Raw genomic sequence first — 18,452 nt, forward strand, 5'->3', positions numbered from 1 at the left:
CTTGTTTATGGATGTACCATCTTTGAATCTCTTTAAGGATGTTAATGTGGATCTTTGAAATGTTTTCTGTTATTGGAATTGTTTACTCTGGGCTTAGATTTTTAGTTCACCTTGATCTTTATTTTGCTGCATGTTCTATTCATATCCTGGTTATTCCAGATTTTTAATACATTTATTTAAGAAAGGTTAGAGTAGCTGGTGTGTATGTCTGCTTTACTTTATGGTGAGGAGGCTAGAATTAGGTTGGAGGCAAGCTAAAAGCTGACCGTAATTACAAGGGAGACTACTAACATGCTACATAACAAGGAGGGTTTTACTTTATGGCACTATTGTGTGGCACAAACACACAGCTGTAGTGTTGTTCTGATTTTTCTAGATGGTTTGTTCGGTATTTTTTGTAAGAAGCCTTCTGATTATTTTGCTTGGTGTTCAATACCTGGCACATTATGTAAGACTTTTGAATGTCACTATGATTTAATTTGTTCTTTTTTAAAAATTTTTTTGTAGTTAAAAAAAACCCGCAACATAAAATTTACTATCTTTACCAATTTTTAAAAATTCTTTATTTTTTTTTGGCCGCACCACATGGCTTGTGGGATCTTAGTTCCCCAACCAGGGATCGAACCTGAGCCCCAGCAGTGAAAGCACCGAGTCCTAATCACTGGACCACCAGAGAATTCCCTGTCTTAACCAATATTAAGTGTACAGTTCAGAGGTGTTAAGTATATTCACATTGTTGTGAAACAGATCTCCAGAACTTTTTGATCTTGCAAATCTGAAACTCTGTACCCTTTAAACAACAACTCCCCTTTTCACCCTTTCCCCAGTACTTGGTAACCACCATTCTACTTTCTGTTTCTGTGAGTTTGCCTACTTTAGACACCTCGTATGGGTGGGATCATAGAGTGTTTGTCTTTTTGTGACTAGCTTGCTTCACTTAGTATAATGTCCTCAAGGTTCATCCATGTTGTAGCATAAGACCCGATTTCCTTCCTTTTTAAGGCTAATATTCCATTATAAGTGCACATCACATTTTGTTTCTGTTCATGAATCAGTGGACACTTGAGTTACTTCCACCTTTTGGCTATTATGAATAATTCTGTTACAAACATGGGTGTACAAATATCTCTGAGACTGAGACCCTGCTTTCAGTTCTTTTGGGTTTATGCCCAGAAGTGGAATTGTTGGATTATCTAGTAATTTTATTTCTAATTTTTTGAGAGACCTCCATACTGTTTTCTACATGGCTGCAACATTTTACATCCCCACCAACAGTACACAGTGGTTCTAATTTCTCCACATGCCTGCCAACAACTGTTATTTTCCATTTTGTTTGATAGTAGCTATCCCAGTGAATGTGAGGTGTGTAGATTCTTGGTTAGAATTGTATTTTAACCATATAATCTTCTCTACCTCTGAGAGATGTATTAGCTGGCATTCCATATCTCCTTTACCCTAGGAGGTACTTGCATTGGCATAGGTTTGTAGTAGTGAGGAACTGGTTTGAATGTCATGGGAAGATATCATTTTGAGAGAGGTGATGGAAAAATGGAAAGAATTTATTCTAATTGAATTTGAAATGACTTGAATGACTTTTCATTTTGAATCTGACTAATAGCAGTGTGGATGTAAAGGGAAGGAAAGATTAATTTATTGATCCTTGAGTTTTAGGTGATGAGAATATTGTTGTGGAAATAGATGCCTGGCAGGGCAGCTAGGAATATGGGAGTGGTATTATGCGTCAGAAAACAGGTCTGGAAACTTGTTTTTGTGCGAGCCAGTGGGATAGAGGTCATAGTATTTCTCTTTGAAACATTCGTTTTCTTTAGAACAAAAATAATCTGATAAATTTTTCCTTCTCAACTTTTTTACAGCTCTTGCAAGCCTAGGATATGAAAAGAGCTGTGTGTTGTTCAATTGTGCAGCCTTAGCTAGCCAGATTGCAGCGGAACAGAACCTGGATAATGATGAAGGATTGAAAATCGCTGCTAAGCATTATCAGGTACGCAGAACAGTAGTTACTACATAACCATCAACACTAAGTTGGATTAAATTGAAAATAATTTACGTTTAGGTTTATAAATGTTTCTTTACACACAGATGCTTTCTTGAAAAATAATATACTTTTTAATGAATTGATACATATTTTTGAAGCCCTTAGATAAACTACTTACTTGTGGACCCAGCTCTGTTTTTCCTCACCATTGTATACCCAGCACCTAGCACAGTGCCTGGCACATAATAAAGGCTCAGTAGATGTTGGGAGAACAAATGATTAAATGTTTTGAGGTGAAATCCTTGGCAAATCCCTTTTAAATAAATGACCTCATTTAAAATATTTGTACGTTATTTTTACATAATTTTTCTTAGACACACTAAAAATTTTTACCAGTGTCACAAAAATTAAGACCTTTTGGCAAGAAAATTTTAACTCTGAGCTTGTGGAGAGGTCATAGTTAAATGTGGTCAGATGTGTAATGTTCTTAAGTTAGCTAAATTTAGATTTTAGATACAATCATTTACTAATATGGCATATTATTTGGCGGCAGTATGTTATTTACTCAGCTTTTCTTTTTTGTTTCAATTTAAAAAACAGTAAGTGATTATTGTTAAGTGATACCTGTAATTATGTTTTTATGTTTTATATTCCTTTATAATTTACAGAGTATGTTGATGTTCACATAAACTTTTTGATGAATGTTATATAATGCCATTTTCATTTTACAGACAAGGAGACTAAAGGGCAGAAGTGTTAATAAAGTGGTAGATTGGGGTTTCAGGTGTTCTGATTCCAAATTTTATGGAATTCCAAATGCTTCTTACACTGTCCCTCATGGCTCTGGAATTTGCTTGTCTCAGAGGTGGAGTTTGATCTTTCCCATTGTTTAAGTTTAGAAGAGAGGTGAAGAATGCTGTTCTAAGAAAGTGAGAGGAAAATGTACTTTAAGCACACAACATGCTCCCAATTTTAGATGGGCACAGATGACAAGCATGGTGCATATACCTTTCCTTTGTGAGGCTATAAATGGCAAATATTTTAAAATGTGAAAGTGAAGTAAAATTTTATTTAATTTTCCATTCATTGTAACTCCATTAGTTGGCATGTGAAAGAGGGCATTCTGAATTATTGAGGATATGTTCCATTCTGTGAGTCACCTCTGTGATTCACAGCAGGGTCCCCTAGTGTGATGGAAAGAGATCCTAGTTACCTGTCTGGGCCGTTTGCTACCAAGAAGCTCTGTGCCCTTGGCTAAGTGCTTTAAACTCTGTAGGTCTCCAGTCCATATTTGTGAATGAGAGACTGGATCCCTTGCAGTTCTAGTCTGTGATTCTGTGAGTTTACTAAGCAAGTCAGCTGATCACTCCTTGGAGACATTCTAGTTTTATGATACTTCATGACTGCAACAATCATTGATGTTTACTTCAGTACAGTTAACCTTGAGTAACCAGCTCCTTAGTTGCGGCTCCAGGGCTCCTTAGTTGCGGCACATGGGCTCCTTAGTTGTGGCATGCGAACTCTTAGTTATGGTATGCATGTGGGATCTAGTTCCCTGACTAGGGATCGAACCCAGGCCCCCCCTGCATTGGGAGTGCAGAGTCTTATCCACTGCACTACCACGGAAGTGCCCCCCAGCACTTTTTAATCCCAGACTGCCACCTTTCTTTTTCCCAGGGTTATTTATTTCATAAAAGCGAAGTTATCTTAGTGTTAACCTCAGCGAAATATAATTGAGAAGAAAAATCTGATGGGGAACATGTCAGTAGGGAGCTCTGAAAGCCAAATAAAAAATCCGTAGCAATGGATAGTCATGCTGTTTCCCAGAGGACTAGGTATCAGTACTATTTAAGGTTTCCCCTAAGTATGGCATGTTTAATTATTTGAGAGATGAATTTGGGACCAAAGCAAGAGCATTTCAGAACTAAAAACATTTTAATAATGTTTTATCCCTGCCTTTGTTCTCATGTTAGTTTTGAGGGAGTATTTCTAAAAAGTTTAATCAATTTGTCCCATCAGTTTACTTTGTTTGTTACTGCACTTGACTTTAATGTACGTTAAATCTCTTGTTATTCTATAGTGTTTTAGAAAACTGTCCTTATTGTCTATAGGTCAGATGTAAGTGGTTTTGTGTGTAACAGTAGAAAATTGTCTTGCTGAATTCTTACAGATTTAAAAGAAATTCTTTTCTTTCCTCTAGTTTGCTAGTGGTGCCTTTTTGCATATTAAAGAGACGGTTTTATCTGCCTTGAATAGAGAGCCTACTGTGGACATATCTCCAGATACCGTTGGGACTCTCAGTCTTATCATGCTGGCACAGGCCCAAGAAGTATTTTTTTTAAAAGCCACAAGAGGTAATTCCAGTTTGTCCTATATTTTGTTGCATGTGAAAAGAAGTGACAGGCTTTTAAAATAAGAAGGTGATTGTAATATGTTCAACACAGAACTTTCCTCTTTGAATTTGACCCACGGATTATTGAAAATTTTCAGCTTTCCTTTTCTGACCTTAAGGTGGTATAAATGTACATTTAAGAATGTAGGCTGTGTTTGAAGTCTTTTATGAAATATATAGTTACTGTCTTAAAACACTAAAATCTGGAATAGTATTTATATAGGTTTGTAGTATGTCAAAAATTCGTTAATTCAGCAAATAAGTATTGGGTACAACTGTGTGCCAATCCCTGTGATAGGCTCTAGATAGAGTTAGCAGACAAACAAGATTTCTGTTTTCTGGAAGCTTACAATTTATTGTGGGGGAGATGATAAACAAGAAATTAAGTAGCCAAGGTAATTTTAAAGAGAGATAATTGCTGTGAAGAAAATAAGATGTGATAATGACTAGTGGTCTGGCAGTTGGGTAAGTATGTAGGGGGAGTCATGCTATTTTAGATTCATCATTCAAGAAGAGTTTCTTTGAGGAGGTCTTGTTTAAACCAGACTTAACTGATACGAAGGAGCCATTCAGGCAGAGTCCCTGGCCCTGTGAATGAGGGAATAAGAGCAATTCTTGTAAGGCTTGTGAATTAGTATGAGAGATTAGTATAAGATTGAATATGTAAGTACAGAGAAATTGAAAATAAGGGAGCAGTCCATCAGGTGGAAGCTAAATAAACTTGAAAAGTTTTTCTTTTAAAATAACAGCTTATATTGAGGTAGAATTAATAAACAATAAAATTTACCCTTTTAAAGTATACAGTTCTTTAGTTTTCAGTGTATTCAGCGTTTTGCAATAATCACCACTATCTTATTTTAGAACATTATCATTACCCCCAAAAGAAGCCCCATACCCACTGTCAGTCACTCTCCATTCCCCTTTTCCCCCAGCTTCTAGCAACTGCTGATCTATTCTGACTCTTTGGATCTGCCTGTGGAATAATTAAGTTGTATGCAGAAGAATTGATTTCATCAATAAGAATTTTTTAAGACAAATGTACAAACTTGTGATCTCAATGTCTATACTGAGTTATTATGATATATCAGATTATTTTATATTTATTTTCATTGTAATGGTCAATTTAATATTTTATTCCAGATAAAATGAAAGATGCTATCATAGCTAAATTGGCTAATCAGGCTGCAGATTATTTCGGTGATGCTTTTAAACAGTGTCAGTACAAAGATACTCTCCCCAAGGTCAGTTATTGTTTTTGTAAATACTTGGTTGTTTTGCATGTGGAAATATTTGGACATTTTTGTGTATAAAAAGCAAATTAAAAATTATGTTTTATAAAGAAATTTGAAATTTAAGGAGCGGCATTTGAAGAGTATATTTGTAGAAACAGTTTTTTTATTTAAGATGCATGACAAATTCTCTTTCGTATTTAGGGGATGCCTTTGCTTCCACTCTTTACTAAACTTATTTTTCCGAGCTAAAACTCTTGCTGGAAAATTTTGAACACCTGTCTCCAGTAATTTTATCAGATCAGGGCATTGTGTAGTTTTGAATCATTGGTTATTTGGTACAGCATGAGTACTTGAGCATGTTGATTATTCACCCTTTTAATTATTGTCCTGTTTTCTTAGAGATGAATCTTAAAGCGCAGAAACAGACATAAAGACAAAAGGAAAAGGAAACTTAACAAATTCATCCAGTACTTTGATTAGAATTAAATTTTGCCAACAGAGCTAGAAAATTGGGCTGCTGTTGGACAGCTAAGGAAAACAACCATCTAAAACCATATATCACAGGAAGTATTAATTGTTTTAATATAAACCTTTCTGAAGTGGCATTTGAAGAGACTAGTCACTGATGATCATTTGTAAATGACAAAGCAGATGATTAGACTAAGAAGTAAATTCAGAATGCTTAAAAACGGAAACTTACAGACTGAAATGTAGTATGATTCAACTGCTTTCTTTCAGAAATGTTCAAGGAATTAGTTTTGTCTGTATGATAGCAAATGATATTTGTTACATGCTCTTTTGTAGGGAAATTTATTGATTTATAAGTCATTCAGGAATCTTTATAAATTATGAAATTGCAGACAATTTTGTGGTGAAATAAAAAAGCATGTAAGTACATCAACACATTAGTCAGAATATGAGCACTAGGGAATTTGAAGATTCCTGGAGATTTAAAATTCACCAAGAGATCAGTAGAAATTTGCCCAGGACTCTTGGGTAGTAATAGTGTCGCTCTTAAAAAGAGACTTGGGATCTCCTCTCACCTTTTTTTCATCTGGAAGACCTCATGATCAGCTGCACAGTGTACCGTTACATCCTGTTGGGCCATTAGTTCAGTCCTGTCCCGGAGAGAAGAATGTCACCTACAAAGACTTGGAAACTACCTCTGCACCAATCCTGGTATTCCTTGAAAATCTCCTGTTTAAGTACCAAGTTGCTCCAGACTTACCTTGAGAACTGGCATGAGTACAGTTTGAGATTTAGATGTCTTTTATTTTTTGCCTTTTTACTAATAAATCTCATAAGATATTTTCATATTCTAGTTATAAAACTGGAATATCTGCAAGTAGTGACCCAGGAAGCTAGGAAATTATTCACTGGGAGACAGGAAAGCTCACAAGGTAGTAATTCAGTTTTTGATTCTCTTATTTTTTTGTCTAGACAGTGATTGTCTAGTATATTTCTTGGATATTATATGGCATGTACTTCCTAAAAACAATGAGGTTATAGGCTAGGATTTGACATTTTAGAAGATCCTCTACTGCTTTTTTGGTTCATGTTTTTGGATCTTCTAAAATTAATTTTGACTGGAATTTTTTTCAAAACAAATTAGGGCAAAATAGCACTTTATCATATTAGTCATTAGCTTAGTGCATTTGTCTGTTTGCTATGTGTTTTTGAGTATGTGATACTGAGTAATTTTTATATGGCTAAAAATCATCTTTATTAAAAAAGTCTCTTAGGACATGAATTTAAGAGGGAACTTACTTTACTGTCTTTTGTCTTTTAAACATGTTGAAACAGTCAGCTATAGAGCAATTTCATTAGTATATGTGAGTAATGGTGGTTTAGTTAACTCTTAAGGGCTGGGTAAGGGCTCACAAGAAAGCTTCTAAAGCCCTGTGCTTGGTATTCCTCTGTGAATGTCCATTCTACTTCTCTTTCTAATGCATGCTTTCCTTTCTTCTTTGTAAACAAAATGTTGACTTCATGGCTCAATTAAAGTGAATTGTAAAAGCTTAATTGGCTTCATTTAACAGTTAAAAAAGAAAAGAACCCAAACTTTAATTCTAATTGGAAGAAAAACACTGAATTCATTGAATCCAGTCCATGCAAAATCATGTGGTCTTCTCTGTTTACACCTGACTAACCTATCTCTAAACCATTAATGGGGTGATTCTAATTTCTGTCTCCTTTTCCTTTTTCTTCCTGCATCCCATGTTGTCTGTGGTGGTTTGTGTGGTTGGACTCTCCCCTGGTCAGTATTTTTATTTCCAGGAGGTGTTCCCTGTCTTGGCTGCAAAGCACTGTATCATGCAGGCCTATGCTGAGTACCACCAGTCTATCCTGTCAAAACAGCAGAAGAAATTTGGAGAAGAGATTGCAAGGTTACAGGTGAGTTTCTCAGAAATAAATATTTAAGTAACTTGGATTTCTCTTTTTTTTTGTTTTTTAAATAAATTTATTTATTTGTTTTGGGCCGTGTTGGGTCTTCGTTTCTGTGCGAGGGCTTTCTCCAGTTGCAGCGAGCGGGGGCCACTCTTCATCGCAGTGCGCGGGCCTCTCACTGTTGCAGCCTCTCCAGTTGCGGAGCACAGGCTCCAGACGCGCAGGCTTAGTAGTTGTGGCTCACGGGCTTAGTTGCTCCACGGCATGTGGGATCTTCCCAGACCAGGGCTCGAACCCATGTCCCCTGCATTGGCAGGCAGATTCCCAACCACTGCGCCACCAGAGAAGCCCGGATTTCTCTTTTTTTTTAGTGAGATTCCCAAGTTTGCTCGTAAAAACCTTTCCCACTCATTTCCCCTGTCAACAGAGTCAGGTGATTGTTTTTATTTTCTAGGCTATACTTACTGTGTGCTTTTTGAAGTCTCATATTTTATCTAAAAATTTCATGCAGAATTTGCATTCAGTTTTCTTTTTATTTATCCATGTTTATTGTAATATAAAATACTCTAAATTAATTATATGCTCCAGAAAGGATGTGGAGTACTTAACTTGTGGCCTAGCCTTGGTCTAAATTGGGTCATTACAATTCCACAGCTTGAAAAGGACAGTGGTAATAGATACATAAATAGATTTGGTAATCAGAGTATCTTCTATGCTGTTGTATCAGCACTGGGTGTGTGAGAAACTTGATGTGACATCTGGGGCAACTTTGCAGCAGGGGTAAGGCTGTTTACGTGAGTTGTTTGTATTTTGAGGGTTGGTAAGCAGAGGGTAGGAAGAGGACAAGGAAATTTAAATATGGACTGGTATTAGAAGATACATGCAAGTCTTATTTAGGAAGTTCAGTTTAATTAGTCTTTTCATGAGAAAAGAAACCCAAGTTTTATAAAAAATAAAATGTATGCTTGTATTATGCTCCACACCTCCACACTGACAAAATCAGAGACGGGCACACTCAGATTATCAAACATACTTTATTTTTCCAGGGATTCACTTTGATTGTAATAACTTAGCATCATATGAAAGCATTATATGAAAATGCTTCTGAGAAAGGGGTTTCTGGGGGAGAGATTTTTTTCAGGGTAGCATATTTAAAGTATTAGGAGTACTAGGAGTTTTGACTGAAAGAAGAACACACAACATAAGAGTTGGAGTTTAAGTTTTATTCAGGGACTTTACTGAGGACTGTGGCCTGGGAGACAGCCTCTCAGTAGCTCTGGGGAACCACTCTGAAGAGGTAGGGGAGAAACCAGCTTATATATGATTTTGGCTAAGGAATATGTACAGTCGGTCAGGCTTACGCCTCAGTAACATTACTGTTAGTCACAAAGAACAGATATCTCAAGTTAATGATTTTAGTGCTTTTCTATGTATGGGAAGATGTGGGAATCTGGGTTCATTAAAATTCTTCCTGAGATACACATCTAACTGTCTAAGGGGCCTGTTTTTCGAAAGCATAGAGTGCCTCATCTTGTTTTTCATCCTGAATTCCTCTCTCAGGGAGCAGTGTTGGTCAGCCACTGCAGTGGATAATGACTGGGTGATGAGCACTGCTGTTTGTTTTACAGAAGTTTAGCTTTTTTATTTTGGGGGAATTCTGGGACTATTATATTCAAATAAGCCTTTATTCTCTATAAACCAGTTATATAAGAGCCTCTTTTGAAATTTTAATCTAATTTTTAAAACCCCTCTGGAAAAAGGAAACTTTCAAACTCACATAACAAGAGATGAAGACTTTTTTCAGTTATAGACACACAAGAGTTTATAACTTCAGTTTTACACCTTTAGTCATAGGTCAGAAGTTAACATATAAAACACAAATACTTACTGATTCATATCTCCAAGGGCTGTTCCTCTTTCCATGAAGTATGAGATATTTTTCTACTTGATTTGAGCTCAGAAATAGGCAAACAGAACAAAACAGACAAAAAAGTTGACCAGCAAGTCATATTCTCCATAGTCTCTCCTGCCCCGTGTACCTGATGGTTGCACCATTCAATCAGCTTTGCAATCATTGTTAACAATGATGGGGACAAGCTTATTAGTCATGAGCAAACCAGATATAAAAACAAAATCACAAGAGTCAGGAATATCACAACAGTAGGTAAAATAACAAAGGGAAAATTGTTGCTTGTGATTCACTTCTGGGGCCAAGAAAAGTTGAACCTGGACTTACACAGCTCATGAAGTGCGCTTATTGGACAGTGCAGTTCATTTGGCTTCAGAAGGTGGGTCCACTTGATCATCCTGGTGGAGTCTCTAAAGCTGCCAAGGTATGATCTTCAAAAAGACATAAAAAACAACATAGGCTTGAAGTGTCCAAGTCCACTTATATGCAGGTTTATTTCAGTGAATAAATATTTGGCTCTCCGTATCTTCACGTTCTGAATTTATGGATTCAACCAAATGCTGGTCGTGTGCTATGTTTAATCTGCAGATGCAGAGTCTGTGGGTACGGAGGGCCAACTGTGGGACTTGAGAATTTGGATTTTGGTGTCTGTGGCAGATCCTGGAACCAATCCCCCGCAGATACTGAGGGATGACTCTATATAGATTAAAAAAAGTGACTCAGATAGAATGAATACATACATACATACAATAAATGAATTTGTTTAATTCATTAATGAGGGACCTAATGAGAGGATAAAACTGATTTTGTGAAAGTATTGTTTTTTTCTCTGTTATGATAGTAGCTTGTAGATATTAAGGAGATTGTTTATGCTTCTGTATGAATTTTATTTAAGTATTTACTATGGAAAATTTCAAAAATATATATATAAAAGTAAGAATCATCAAATATCCATTACCCAGCTTCAGTGATTATCAATATTTTGCTTTGTGTTTCATGTTTCCCCTTCCCCTCTTATTTTTTTGGAGTATTTTCAGCTGTCTTATGTATCATTTCATCCTTAAGTTACTTCAGTATATGTAAGTCTTAAAAAAATTAAAACCACAATGTCATCCGATCTAGCACAATTAATACTAATTAATAATTAATTCTAGTAATCTCATAGTATCCAAACATAGTTTAGCTTTCGCTGATTTTTTGTAAAATGTGTTTTTACAGTTGGTTTGTTCAAATTGAGGATTCATACATGGTCTTCATGTTGCATTTGGTTGATATGTCTCATAAATTTTTAATTTGTAATGGCCTCTGCTCCCCAACTGCCATGTTGAATTGTCCTCACTTTTTCTTGTTTTGTATGTTTCTTACACTGATTTCTGTGATGTCTGTTATCTCTTTCATGTTCCTTGCATAAATATTAGTCTTCCTTAAACTATTTTCGTATTTTCTTCACTTTCTTTCCTGAGTTCTGCAGGTCCCATTTCACATTTTCTTGCTATCTATCACCCACTGTTATCTGGGCCATCTGGTCCTCTGTTCGTATTTGGTGTGTCTTTGGTACTGTGATTGCATCCTTAAGTTTTCAGCTTATTTTAGTTTTTTTAGTATGCTGTGTTCTTTGCTTTGTGGCAATATTTCTTTCTTTCTTTCTTTTTTTTTTTTGGCTGTGCTGCGAGGCTTGCGGGATTTTAGTTTCCCGACCAGGGATTGAACCCGAGGCCACAGCAGTGAAAGTGCGAGTCCTAACCACTGGACTGCCAGGGAACTCCCTGTGGCAACGTTTCTTCAGTGAATTTTCATTATCTGTTGGAAAGTTAAACTGCTCTTTTTCATCCTTTTCCTTATGGTTTCTTAGTGTTGAGGCAGATGGGATGCCTTTTCAGTCACTTGTGTTTGAATGAGCTTGATTTTAGTCGGGGAATAGCAAGAGGTTCCTGCAGGGTATCTTTCCCAGCCTCCTTGTATAGGGCCCTTCCTCCCCTCCTCCTCTCTGCTTCTCAAAGCCTGGTGTAGGAAGGATTCCACTTCTGTGCCTGTATTTCCCTGAGTTCCTCACAGCCTTTGCTTTTCCAGGTGATGCACCTACTTTCAGAGTTTGTATTTTGTTGACATTTTCTGAGTGCTCATCCCCTTTCCTCTTTCTCCCCACTTTCAGTCCTCTGTTCTGCTTCCCCCAGCATCCCTGCCCTTGTAATTATCTGTAATTATCTGTAATTATCTGGACTCTCAACCACTGCACCATAAAGGCTTTTATGGGAAGCCCGATAAAGGCTTTTAAATACAATATTTAAGAGGTTTTATATCTTTCTGGCAAATTGGAAAGTGTTTTATATTGAATTTATCCCTAATAATGCTTTGACTTTATTGTCTATTTTATCTGGTGTTACTATACCTAACACCACCTGAGTAATTTGAACCCTAACTTTATGTGAGGCATGTGTTCATCTTATGTATCACAAGGGCAGCCTTTAAAGAAAAAATTCCTATTGGTGCTGACACAGCATGCTTCCTTGTTGATTTCCTATGTTGCATAATTTTTTTCTGACTCACCCTTTTCATCACGGGTATAGCCCTTTGAGGTTACTGCCTTCATGTGGAGCGTGAAAGGGATGTTTCTTAGTTTTCTGTCTTATGTAGTTTCAAGACCCGTGTCTTAAGTCTCCCTGAGGGCTTTTAATGCATTTTAATAGCTCGTCCTTTGGGTACAGAAATACCCAACAGCCAGAGCCAGCTTTCCTCAATGTCAGTTTATAGTTTTGACTTCTTTTATTTTCTTGGTAATTCATTCATGTCTTTAAAGGGATATCTGCTCTGTATTATTCTTCATTTTTGATATTTTGGTATTTTGTGATGGGAGAATTTCTAGGCTGTTCTGTTGACCACATTTCTAGTAATGCCAATCCTCAAAGATTTTTTTAAAAAAACAGTGCTTGGATACCTGGTTGAAAAAAAGAAAGAAAATATTCTCTCTTTTTCTTTTTACATTTTCTTAACTAGCATGCGGCAGAATTGATTAAAACAGTGGCATCTCGCTATGATGAATATGTCAATGTGAAGGAATTTTCTGACAAAATCAACCGTGCCCTTACTGCAGCAAAGAAGGATAATGACTTCATTTATCATGATCGAGTTCCAGACCTTAAAGATCTAGACCCTATTGGCAAAGCCACACTTGTGAAATCTACGCCAGTCAGTGTACCCATCAGCCAGAAATTCACTGGTATGTCAAACTGTTCAGAGGCACTTTAATCTTACTTATTTTTTCTGCAATTTAATCTACTTTTTGTAGCTAAAATCACATAATTGGCGATTGTGTGCTTTGAATATAATTTGCTTTCATGTTGTTCAAAGTGAATAAGAGAATAAAAATTACAGTGAAATTTTAAGATGGAAAGTAAATGGTAGTAAAGCATGAAGTATATATACAACAGAGTCAGAAAACTTGAAACTGTGTCTGAGTAATGATAACGACCTCAGTGAGCATTTGTCTTTATGTTAACATTTGTTATTTAAGATTTTGTTAATAAAAATAAACATACATAAATATGACTTTAAACATATAAACTTCTGGAGTCATGGTTGTATCAAATGTTATAATATCCTTGAATATTGTAGGTATATGCAATATTATGGTAGCCTCTAGCTGAGATGCCAAGGATAATATTCTAAGTTATTGGGTGGTTATTTTACAGTTGGCCATCTGTATCTATGGTTCCACAGCCATGAATGCAAGCAACTGCTGATTGAAAAATATTCACATACAACATTTCCAGAAAGTTCCAAAAAGCAAAACTTGAATTTGCCATCCTCTGGCAACTATTTACATAGCATTTACATTGTATTAAGTATCATAAGTAAGCTAGAAATGATTTAAAGTATTTGGGAGGATATGTGTAGGTTATATGCAAATACTGTGCCTTTTTTTGTGTGTGTGTGTGTTACATGGGCCTCTCACTCTTGTGGCCTCTCCCGTTGCGGAGCACAGGCTCCGGATGCGCAGGCTCAGCAGCCATGGCTCACGGGCCCAGCTGCTCTGCGGCATGTGGGATCCTCCCGGACCGGGGCACGAACCTGTGTCCCCTGCATCGGCAGGCGGACTCTCAACCACTGTACCACCAGGGAAGCCCCTGTGCCATTTTTTATAAGGGACTTGGGCATCCACGGATTTGGTATCTGCTGGGGGTCCTGGAAGCAATCCCCCCAGATACCAAGGGATAACTGTACTTATTTAACAAACACAAAGTGTCTACCATGTACCAGAAACTCTTTTCAGCACTTTACAAATATTAGCTCATTTATTTCTCAGAACAACTCCATGAGACAGGTACTATTATTATCCCCATTTGACTGATAAGGATACTGATGCAGAGTGGTTAAGTCATTTACCCAAGGTTACAGAACCAGGAAATGGTAGAGCTGGAAACCATAGCACTGTGGCCCACTCAGTCAGTTTCATCAACAAATAAGCATTGTTTTCTCCTGTGTAGATCTTCACCAAAGATCCTTTAAACTTAATGACTAACACATCTTTAAAAGCTAAGAAAATTAAGTTCAAAGAAGAAGCTTTCGTTATCATTGTCCACGAATATGGTGATCTAAAAATTCTCTTCATCGTATTTTCAATAGTGATTTAGTTTTGTTCTTTAAATATTTGTAGACTTTTAATGTGAATATTGGAAAGGAAATATGAGTAGTCTCTTTACAGTTTGAGTTTTTGTCTTAAAATTTTCTTGAAATTTTAATTCCTAATTTTAGATCTGTTTGAGAAGATGGTTCCTGTGTCAGTGCAGCAGTCTTTGGCTGCCTGTGGTCAGAGGAAAGCTGATTTAGTTAACAGATCAGTTGCTCAAATGAGAGAAGCCACCACTTTGGCAAATGGGTGAGTAGAGCTTAACTTTCATAAATTTATCTCTAAAGTTCTGATGTTTTCTGATTGATTATTTATGAACGTTGTAGTTTTCTGAGCTCAGAGCTGAATGTCAAGGATATTTGAAATAACAAATACAGACACACACACATTTCTTGGGGACACTATATTTACTGAACCCTGGCAAATATATTATAGTTGGAAGAAATTTAATTACTGAAACAAAGTGAAAATATTTGACCACTAATTTGTATTTTAGGGGATATTTATTTGAGGGAAATGTGAAGTAGAACTGAACTTTCAAGGTTAAGATACATGTACGTTCAGTATTCTGAAACAGTTTTTGTTTTTGGTGGATTGAAGCTAAGAAAATAATACGTTGTTTTAAAAAATATATTAAGTATAATTTTCACACCATAAAATACACCCATTTTAAGTGTATAGTTCAATTCTTTTTGATAAATATGTATACCCATGTAACTACCACCATCATGATCAAGATAGAGAACATATCCATCACCCTAAAAAATTCCCTCATGCCTTTCCATTCAATTCCTCCTCCTCTACCCTCTAGCCACTTCTGATCTGCTCCCTGTCACCATAGGTTAGTTTTACCTTTTATACAATTTAATATAAATGTAATCATTATAGCATGTGCAATATGTACATGACAGTATATAGTATATTATATACAGTAAATAGTACATTATATATGATATATATTGATAGTACATTATATACAGTGTATAGTATTGCTACAGTATGTATAATATGCAATACTTGCAGTATGCACAGCATGTAACAGTATATATTAAAAATGTGTTGGGCTTCGTTCACTTAGCATAATCTATGTTTTATGCATCAGTTTGATTCTTTTTATTACTGAGCAGTATTCCTTTTTATGGTTAAATAGTTTGTTAATTCTTTCACCTTTTAATGGACGTTTCAGTTGTTATGAACATTGATGTACAGATCTTTGTGTGGACATGTTTTATTTCTCTTGGGTAAGTAACCTAGGATTAGAATTGCTGAGTTGTATGGTTAGTGTATGTTTAACTTCACATGAAATGTCCAGATGGTTTTCCAAAGTCATTGTTCCTGCACTGTGTGAGAAATGCACTTGCTCTGCATCCTCATCAGAATTTAGGATTGTCAATCTCTTTAATTTTAGCCATTTTAGTGTTTGTGTAGCAGTATCTCATAGTGGTTTAATTTTCATTCCTCTGATGACTGACGATGTTGAGCAACTCTTCATGTGCTTATTAGCCATTCATATATCTTTGTGAAGTGTCTGTTGAAATCTTTTTGCTCATTTTTAGAAACTGAGTTTTTCTTCTTAATAATTTTTAAAGAGTTCTTTACATATTTTAGAGGCAAGTCCTTTATCAGAAATGTTACTGAGAATTTTTTCCTAGTCTTGTTTGCTTTTTCATGTTTTTAATTTTGATGAATGCATAGGTTTTGACCTCATTTTACCTTTTCCAGTGAGAAAGCAACATAAGTTTACTCCAACATCCCCTCCATTATGTAAATGAAATAATAGAATAATAGTTATTGTGCCACAAAACAGAACAGATGAAGATGCTGTGTTAATACATAGACCAACTATGTATTCTTGAAATTTTGCTTAGATGATATGAAATTATAACCATTTTGTGTATTACTTCTGTTTTGTCACTGACAGTATATCAGGATTGTGATAAAGGATTGCATTTTCAAAATAGAATTTTTGACTTTTAATTACTTAGACTGAAAGAAGTTAAATTTACCTGTGAGCCAAAGGTATCTAGTATATTTTAATGTATATTTCTTACCTTTTAGCTTTCAGTTCTGAACTGTGAACCTAACTTAACTCTTTAATGATTTTGTTTTAATTTTTTCAATCACTGATTTTCTGTTTTTCCTCTATTTTTGCTTTATGTTTCCATTGACAGGGCTTACCCACTTTTTTGGAGTGCTAACTCTGCTGCTATTGATTTGGATACAGGACATCAGTGTTTTAAAGGAGGATTAGACCTCTAGATGACATACTATCTCATTTTTTTCAGGGTGTTAGCTTCACTTAATCTTCCAGCAGCAATTGAAGATATATCTGGAGATACTGTACCTCAGTCTATACTGACTAAGTCCACATCTGTGATTGAACAGGGAGGCATCCAGACTGTTGATCAGTTGATCAAAGAGCTACCTGAACTTCTACAAAGAAATAGAGAAATCCTAGATGAGGTATGTTTTAAGAGATTTGCTTTTCAAGTAAAAACTTTTCAACCCTGTGGTGTCCAGCAGGGATTAGGACTCAAGGCTTCTTCCTATTGGGTTTCACAAGGTAGCACTCATCATTTAGGTGACTTTGCTGTGGCCCAGACAGAGTCTGCTCTTCAGCCTCAAGAGGAATTCTGATTGAGTGAAAATGAGGTCATATGTGTCTTAAGGGTATATAAATGCACATTACTGAAGCTCGTACGACCATTGTGTAAAACTAGTATACTGTGAGAAATTACTGTCACACAAACTGTTCAAGCTTTTCATAATTAATGATTTTTTTTTTCCTATTAAAAATTAGGTCTCTGGTGAACAACGAATCAGACTAAGGAAGTTAGGCTATCAAATGTTTTATAAGCCGACTATACCTATCTTTTAGTAGAAGGGAGATTTTATCAATAAGAATGGAACACTCAAGTTTTTTGGCTAAAGACAACTATTTGCCAATGTTATTCTCCTTTTACTGTGCTTTCACCTCTTTCCCCTAATTGATACATTTGTTTCTTTAGCTATAAATATATTCAGGCTGGTTATTTTGGCTTCTGTCAGTTTAGGAGTCACATCTTTTTTAGGTGTAGGTGACTTCTGTTCTCAATGCTTTAATTCATATTTTGATCTTTCAGTTAACTATCAGAGGATGTTGTATTTACATCATATCCAAGTACTTTGGGGGCAGAGATGACAGTGTGAACCTTGGGGATAAGAATATATACCTTCCAGGGTTATTTAAAGGATTAACTAAAATAAAACAAATATTAATGTGAAAAAAAGCTCATCTTATAATTAAGGAAAAACTGGCTTTATTAGTGTATATGATATGTCTGTTTTCTGCCTATCTTAATATGAGGTATTTTTATTTATTTTATTTGATGTTCCTAACAGCCTTATGAGTCAGAGTCACTGTTATTCTGTCAGTTGTACTTGGAGAGTCTCATTTTAAGTAAGTTGTTAGTTGTGAATCTGATACTGTTTTTGAGTGTTTATCTCTGTGGTTGCAAATTTAATTTTAGTCTTGATTTTGAGAAAATTTAAAGTGTCCACTAATTTATTTTTTAAATGATAAATTTATCTTGCTTGGGTTTCCCTGGTGGCGCAGTGGTTGAGAGTCCGCCTGCCGATGCAGGGGACACGGGTTCGTGCCCCGGTCTGGGAAGATCCCACATGCCGCGGAGCGGCTGGTCCCGTGAGCCATGGCCACTGAGCCTGCGCGTCCGGAGCCTGTGCTCCGCAACGGGAGAGGCCACAACAGTGAGAGGCCCGCGTACCGCAAAAAAAAAAAAAAAAAATTTATCTTGCTTGGGAGCTGTTGGGCCTTTTCCATCTTAGATTCATGGATTCTGTTTCTTCAGTTACTCTTTTTTCCTCCATTCTCCTAATGAATTCCTGTTAGATTGATTGTGGTGCTTCTG

General features: G+C 36.1%; 1 protein-coding gene across 3 annotated transcripts in view; it reads left to right on the forward strand.

The window, feature by feature from the left end:
* The window catches only part of PDCD6IP (programmed cell death 6 interacting protein), a 61,088-nt gene that overhangs the window by 18,568 nt on the left and 24,068 nt on the right, over positions 1-18,452 (forward strand). For 2 of the 3 annotated variants that reach the window (XM_027088233.1, XM_027088235.1), the window contains exons 4-10: positions 1,875-2,002; positions 4,197-4,350; positions 5,529-5,629; positions 7,883-8,014; positions 12,912-13,134; positions 14,670-14,793; positions 16,830-17,007. In XM_027088233.1, the coding sequence (XP_026944034.1) occupies positions 1,875-2,002; positions 4,197-4,350; positions 5,529-5,629; positions 7,883-8,014; positions 12,912-13,134; positions 14,670-14,793; positions 16,830-17,007 (1,040 nt within the window). The remainder of the gene's footprint in view (positions 1-1,874; positions 2,003-4,196; positions 4,351-5,528; positions 5,630-7,882; positions 8,015-12,911; positions 13,135-14,669; positions 14,794-16,829; positions 17,008-18,452) is intronic. The other variant, XM_027088234.1, reaches the window with a different exon arrangement.

The sequence above is a fragment of the Aethalodelphis obliquidens genome, unplaced genomic scaffold (genome assembly GCF_003676395.1).
Source record: "Aethalodelphis obliquidens isolate GAN/ISIS:26980383/991018 unplaced genomic scaffold, ASM367639v1 scaffold62, whole genome shotgun sequence".
NCBI classification, from domain to species: Eukaryota; Metazoa; Chordata; class Mammalia; order Artiodactyla; family Delphinidae; genus Aethalodelphis; species Aethalodelphis obliquidens.